Raw genomic sequence first — 7,160 nt, forward strand, 5'->3', positions numbered from 1 at the left:
CTGTTCAGAGTAAGGGATTAATAGGTAGATGGTGGTTTCTCCTCCTTCCCAGGGTCTCTTTCCTCTCTTGAGATTTCCTCTTTCTCACTTCTGAGCGCAGGAGCCTGGCGGGTTTTCTGTCCCTTGCCCTGGACAGCACTGCCTCGGTGGCCGCTGTCCGGCAGCTGATCTTTGTCCACCCAAAAAGATGTCCTCACGACTCAGTAGTAATCAGACGGTGCCCGCGGACTACTGCGGCCAAATTTACGCCATCCCCGCTGTGGGAATCAGGCTTTTCCTGCAGAAACCCCCAGGAATCTAGAGAAAACTCCCTAAGTCCCTAGTCTCCACAGAGAAAACCAGGAGACACTCCCCCCAAACCGCGCTGTTGAATACAGGCACAGCAGCCACGGGGACTGCAAAGTGACGAGTGCGTTCTTGCCGTAGCAAACACAGGGTAACAAATACGAGTGGGGAGAAATGTTTGCCCCGGGAAAATTTGCCTCGGGAATAAAATTTGCCAGACTAGCTGCACGGGTGAGCTCGGTGAGAAGGAAGAAACCCGGACTGGAGGAGGTGAGGTCGAGAGCCAGGTTCAGGTGCAGGAGCTAGAGCGCCGGTGCATGGACTGGAGGTTTCCAGGTACCGCGCTTAGCGTGCCTGTTGAAGTCAAATGCATGGTTAAGGAGCCTAGCGAGGAAGGCTAGTGAGAGAAGTTTGTGGAAAAGGCTACGAACCCAGAAAAGGCATGAGGCGTCCAGTTGTCCAAGTTTTGGGAAGGGAAGGGCGGGAAAGCGCCACGATCCCGCCTACTGTGCGGAGGAATCTGCGAGTCTCCCAGCTCCACCCCCTCAACAGTGATGCAAAGAGGACAAACACCGACGTAGGGAGAAGAAAAAAAAAAAACTCTAGGGAGCGGGAGTAGGCAACCAGCAGTCTTCCGCCAATAGGGCGAGAGGGAGCGCGTCCCGAGGAAACAAGCACCGCGTAAATACTTGAGTTGGGAACCCAGTGCTTCCGGAAGCTCGAGCTCACCTTCCCGACTTCGCCCAAGTTGAAAAAAGGCAGAGCAGGGAGAGGGGCCGGCTCACCCTGCTGAGAGCTGCTCAGTGGGCAGGCGAGACGCTGCTCCGGGAGACGCCCACTGGAGGGATCGCAGAGCAGGCAAGCGGCGAGCGCGCCAAGGACAGTCCGCTTCGGACGAGGAGCCCAAGTCCTCCGAGGCGGGAGGGAGCGGCCCTCGAGGGCTGGGGCTCCGAAGAGAGCCAAGTAGGCGCTGCATGGACCGCATGCGTTTCTCCGCTGGTCCCGACGCGGGGCCCTCGGGCAACTCCAGCTCATGGTGGCCTCTGGCTACCGGCGCTGGCAACAAGAGCCGGGATGCCGAAGCCCTCGGGGAAGGCAACGGCCCGCCGAGGGACGTGCGCAACGAGGAGCTGGCCAAGCTGGAGATCGCCGTGCTAGCGGTGACTTTCGCGGTGGCCGTACTGGGCAACAGCAGCGTGCTGCTGGCTCTGCACCGGACGCAGCGCAAGACGTCCCGCATGCACCTCTTCATCCGACACCTCAGCCTGGCCGACCTGGCCGTGGCCTTCTTCCAGGTGCTGCCGCAAATGTGCTGGGACATCACCTACCGCTTCCGCGGCCCCGACTGGCTGTGCCGCGTGGTGAAGCACCTGCAGGTGTTCGGCATGTTAGCGTCGGCCTACATGCTGGTAGTCATGACAGCCGACCGCTACATCGCCGTGTGCCACCCGCTCAAGACTCTGCAACAGCCCGCGCGCCGCTCGCGCCTCATGATCGCAGCCGCCTGGGTGCTGAGCTTCGTGCTGAGCACGCCGCAGTACTTCGTCTTCTCCATGATCGAGGTGAACAATGTCACCAAGGCCCGCGACTGCTGGGCCACCTTCATCCAGCCCTGGGGTTCTCGTGCCTACGTGACCTGGATGACGGGTGGCATCTTCGTGGCGCCCGTGGTCATCTTGGGTACCTGCTACGGCTTCATCTGCTACAACATCTGGCGCAACGTCCGCGGGAAGACGGCGTCGCGCCAGAGCAAGGGTGCAGAGCAAGCGGGTGCCGCCTTCCAAAAGGGGTTCCTGCTTGCACCCTGTGTCAGCAGCGTGAAGTCCATTTCCCGGGCCAAGATCCGCACGGTGAAGATGACTTTTGTGATCGTGACGGCTTACATCGTCTGCTGGGCGCCTTTCTTTATCATCCAGATGTGGTCTGTCTGGGATCCCAAGTCCGTCTGGACCGGTACGTGACGTGAAAATAGAGGACAGTGCAGGGATAGGAGTGTGTTGTTTGTGCGTGCGTGCGTGTGTGTGTGAGAGAGTCAGAGAAAGAGAGAGGGAGAGAATCTAGCAATTTTCTTCATAATATCTTCTAGGGCAGTAGTTTTTAAACTTCTGTGTGTATGTAAGAATCGCACCTTGGAGGAACACTGTTAAAAAAAAAAAAAAAGCAAATTCCTGGATTCCCTATGCAGACATTCTAATTAAGAATGTCTGGAATGGGGCTCAGGACTCTGCATTTGTAGTGTGCAGTGATCCTAAGACAATTCCAGAAGCTGTGTCCTAGAGTCAGCCAGGCAACTACAAAGCCAGATATTGACTTTCTACCAAATCACTAGCTACTGTATTAACACCATTTCAAGTCTGTTGGATTCAGGAAAATACTTTACTATCACAACTGCTTTTCGTTGGATTGTGAAAAGTATTACAATTAATTTTAAAAATGTGTAGAAATGCCTCAGAGGCAAGGATAGAAGCAGACATATATTTCTAAAGAAAGCTGGAGAAAAATTATTTAGAAAGTAATTCCAATTTGGCATTTAGCTAATAAGGTTCCTTTCTCATTATAATCTGTTTATTTTTTTCTAACAATGATTACTTTAACACTTTTTTCTCGGTATTTCAAAGCAGGATTATTGATAAACTAAATTCGTTAGACTGATTCATTAGTCTTTCACCACTAGTTTGACCACACAGCTCTACACCTCTCCACACAACTCTTACAGTAGTTTACTGGAAATGTTCTCTACACCTACTATTGTGTTTGATTTTAATTCCTTCTCAAACTAAAAAAACTAACTTCACAGTGACTTGCAAAAAAATTATATAATTTTGCATCTTGAAAATATTTTCTTCTAGTAAAGACAAAAACTCAAACTAAATAAATTCCAATGCTTGTTGGAACTCAAACCAAATAAATTCTGTGGTACGGTTGTTACCAGAATGTTTCTGGTAACAGGAAATAGGTATCTAGGAGTAGCTGTCTCCTTTTGCTTTTTGGAATTGAAGTAGGGGAGGTATGTAATATGCTTTGGAAGTTATATTTGCAAATAGAACATTTCAGCATGGATTTAACTTAAATATTCTTACAGACTATAATACCAGCGATAATGAAAAATACATTATAAACACTTTATTTTTTGTTTACTATTTCTTATCTTGCTTGATCTTAGAAGCCTCTTAACATTGTTAAATAAAGAAATTCAGTCTAATTATTGCTTTAGCAGGATTTACACACAAGTAATAAAAACTTCACTTGTGCATAGATATGTTGGTGATTTTCATTCTTTGTGCACACCATCTTAGGACGGCTCCTGATCACCTTTGATAGCAGCATCTTAGCACTCAGTATGATTAAATAATAACCTGTAATTGTTTTCTGGCATAACAAGAGTGAGAAGATCCAACTTTATATTTAATAATCAAGGAAAAGTCCGTGTTCATTGATTATTCTTATTTTTAGAAAAGGTATGTTATCAGCACAGTAGATCCACTGTGAAAGGTTATAATATTTATGCAGTTTACCAGTGCTAATTATCATAAAATATTTTAGAATCCTGTTGGAATTTCCTAATTCTGCTGTTCTTCTTAACGTAATTTGTTTGAACCACAGTCACAGACGGTTTTCTTTTAAAATCAAACCAAATTTCTAACCAGAGAAAAACAACTAAAGCTTATATCATTCAGGGACTTCTTCTGTACAGTTTTCATATTACAGGAATATTTAAAACTGCTAAACTCGATCCCTAATGCAATATTTTTTCCTGAGTTATTAGGATAAATACAATTTGGTATACATGGTTATTATGGACCCTTAAAATTTCATTAAAATCGTAGCCATTCTGTAACTGCTGTGTCATTAGCACATTCTAGTTCGAGTATCGAAGATAGAGATTTTTTCAATGAATTATTTAATAGTCTTAACCTCATAAAATTCCCACTCATTCTATTTAAATATTTTGATAGTGTTTTAAAATACTTGAATTAATTTTAAGGCATCTTGCTTACAAAAATATTTCATAGTCAAGCAATTTTCAAACACTCCCCATTTCCCTGATTGATAAACAAAATAGTTCATTTTCTATGCTAATCCAGAAGGTTTTCCTTTTTAATTAGTTAATAGAAAAATGAGTTCCTCTAGGGCTCAGTTACTTATATTACATAATTTCCCTTTATATTTTTCATGCAGAATCGGAAAACCCTACCATCACCATCACGGCATTACTGGGTTCCTTGAATAGCTGCTGTAATCCCTGGATATACATGTTTTTTAGTGGCCATCTCCTTCAAGACTGTGTTCAAAGCTTCCCATGCTGCCAAAACATTAAGGAAAAATTCAACAAAGAAGACACTGACAGTATGAGCAGAAGACAGACTTTTTATTCTAACAATCGAAGCCCAACAAACAGTACGGGTATGTGGAAGGACTCGCCTAAATCTTCCAAGTCCATCAAATTCATTCCTGTTTCAACTTGAGCCTTGTGTTCATGCAACTTAACTCTTGTGATTGACTTTTTGGCCCATTAGATGAATTGAGCTAGAAATCACAAGAACAAATGCACTTTACTGATATAACCATAAATCAATTCATTGGGTACAAGACTGTGTTTCTAGTTGCATTTTCACGTTGCTACCAAAAACTAGACATTATTTTGTATGGAATATTAATGAAAACATGCTGTACTAAAATATGCAGGTCTAATTCCCAGAAATATAACAGAAGTTACATTTTTAAAGGAAAAATTGTTACCACCTTAGCTTTATATTTTGTTGTCGGTTTCTTTTATTTTCATTTCTAACATCATAAGTAAGACTTGATTAGTTTAAAAGTCATATAACGTATGGCACTATTTCTGAACAAAGAGAGCTCATCATCAGCCTTAGTATTCAGAGAAAATTTCAGAGAAATTATGTTTTCATCCAATAAAATTAATTTGTGCATCAGAAAATGCAGCCTTAAACGGTGTCCTGGAGATGGGATGGCACCTCCTAGGGGTACAAGTGCCTGGTGCCTAATGAGCTCCTGCTCATTATGGCCAGTTCAAAGTTCTATTAGAAGCTATCAATCACCTTGCATTTCAAAATGGTAACTTTACAACTGGCAGTGGCCTCCTTTCAGTTCCTCACATATTATTGGTAAAGAAAAGCATGATAACTGAGATGCTGAAGGTGAGAGGAAATGTTGATTGGCCAAAAATATCTTCCCCCCCCCCCACTGCGAGGTTGTTTTAGTCAGATTTGTATGAGGAAAGCCAAATTGTATTAAAAGAGTAGAAAATGATTGCTCAAGGTACCAAATTTTATTAAAAGAGTAGACAAGGACTTTCTCTTGGACATTGTACACGTATTTTGATCTGTGTTACAAGGGTATCCTGTGCTATGCTGAATATTAACAAGATGATTATCTTCATGTTTGGGGAATTCAGATTCATAATATGAGTATCCTAAAGAGTGACTCAGGATACAAAGTGTCCCAACGTGTTTAATTAAAAATAGCTTTGTCTTTCCAATCTCTCACTCATCTAACAATTGCAAAGCAGGGATGAGATGGGATTGGGACATGGGTGACAGATGGAAAGAGAACTGCTCTGTGCTCAGACTGGCTTTGTTCATTATTAAATCCACAACTTTAGGCAAGTTTCTTAAACACATATAAAGCCTCTGTTTCCTTGGGGTTGACTTACCATGGGGTTGATAACGCTTACCTCACAGGGTTGTTGAGAGGACTAAATGAAATCAAATATGTTAAAAGAACTTCAGAAATAGTAAAGTACTATACACATGCTAGCAGTTGCTTTTATTATAGCCTTGGGATCTCCAAAATTGCACAGATGTTTTCCGGTTTATTTTTTATTAACTAAATTGGTTCTTTTCATGGCTGGGATATAAAATCCTAAAATTTAAATATAGATCTGTTGATTCATTGGACAATATTTTCAGTGACCGCTCAGCTTGACTTCTGCCTGATTAAAGTTTTCGAATTTAAAGACAGAACTTGCTTTTCTTTGAATGCAGGTAGATCAAAACCACCCAGGAGCCTCAGTTTTTTCCATTTTTAAACAGAGATCAATTACACTACTTTGCTGTTGTTATTACATTTTTGACTAATGGAACTCAGTGATTTTTTTTTCCTAGCTATTTTGTCTGGCTTCTTCTTCTTCTTAGAGATCATGCAATGATTTGAGAATACATCATAAATATTTTGCATCCTTAAGAGGAAGTAATAGTTATAGTTGCTTTTTTTTTTTTTTTGAAACAGAGTCTTGCTGTGTTGCCAGGCTGGAGTGCAGTGGCGTGATCTCGGCTCACTGCAACCTCTGTCTCCCGGTTCAAGCAATTCCCCTGCCTCAGCCTCTCGAGTAGCTGGGACTATATGAGGGTGCCACCATGCCCGGCTAATTTTTATATTTTTAGTAGAGATAGGGTTTCACCATGTTGGCCAGCATGGTTTTAATAGTATTATTGAGTTTCTTTTTTACCTTTGTAGATAAGAAAATGAGAACTGGATAGCACTGTGAGAACCTGGAAGCAATAACTTTACTCCTCTTCATTCTCCTGCCTTTCGAAATTCTCAGCCCTTAGGCTCCCTAATACAGATATGCCTAAAATCATGTTTCCAAATGCTTTATAGAGATTATAAACCTAGGGGCTCCCTAGGTTTTCAAATTCTTTCTAAAAATAATAAATATGTCTCTTAAAGGGTACTGTCCAATATAAGCCATAACTAAATTAATTAATTCATTATTTGAGTTAGAGTAGCTTCTCAGTAAACTGGCACTCTAAGACTGTCAGTCCTTTTGACAACTCTTTGCTTTGGAACTAAAGCAACTAAAGCCTTTAGACAACTAAAGCCTTTTGCTTTGGAACTAAGATGAACCCATTTTT

At 42.6% G+C, this 7,160-nt stretch overlaps 1 protein-coding gene across 2 annotated transcripts; it reads left to right on the forward strand.

Annotated features, from left to right (window-relative positions):
* The first annotated feature begins 446 nt into the window (after positions 1-446).
* Positions 447-6,916, forward strand: AVPR1A (arginine vasopressin receptor 1A). Of its 2 annotated transcripts, XM_011925960.1 has the most exons (3): positions 447-2,238; positions 4,465-4,689; positions 6,763-6,916. In XM_011925960.1, exons 1-3 carry the CDS (start codon positions 1,260-1,262, stop codon positions 6,783-6,785), a joined length of 1,227 nt encoding a protein of 408 aa, XP_011781350.1. In that variant the 5' UTR covers positions 447-1,259; the 3' UTR covers positions 6,786-6,916. The 2 variants fall into 2 exon arrangements, with proteins under 2 accessions (XP_011781350.1, XP_011781349.1); XM_011925959.1 differs by lacking the exon at positions 6,763-6,916 and having other exon boundaries at positions 4,465-5,214.
* Positions 6,917-7,160: the final 244 nt, after the last annotated feature.

This window comes from Colobus angolensis, unplaced genomic scaffold (assembly GCF_000951035.1).
Source record: "Colobus angolensis palliatus isolate OR3802 unplaced genomic scaffold, Cang.pa_1.0 Scaffold67, whole genome shotgun sequence".
NCBI classification, from domain to species: domain Eukaryota; kingdom Metazoa; phylum Chordata; class Mammalia; order Primates; family Cercopithecidae; genus Colobus; species Colobus angolensis.

Bases quoted from the DNA above. Each gene is read 5' to 3' on its own strand.
- AVPR1A (XM_011925959.1), top strand. From the start codon at position 1,260: ATGGACCGCATGCGTTTCTCCGCTGGTCCCGACGCGGGGCCCTCGGGC. The intron at 2,239-4,464 runs GTACGTGACGTG...TTTTTCATGCAG, and splicing joins TCCCAAGTCCGTCTGGACCG to AATCGGAAAACCCTACCATC.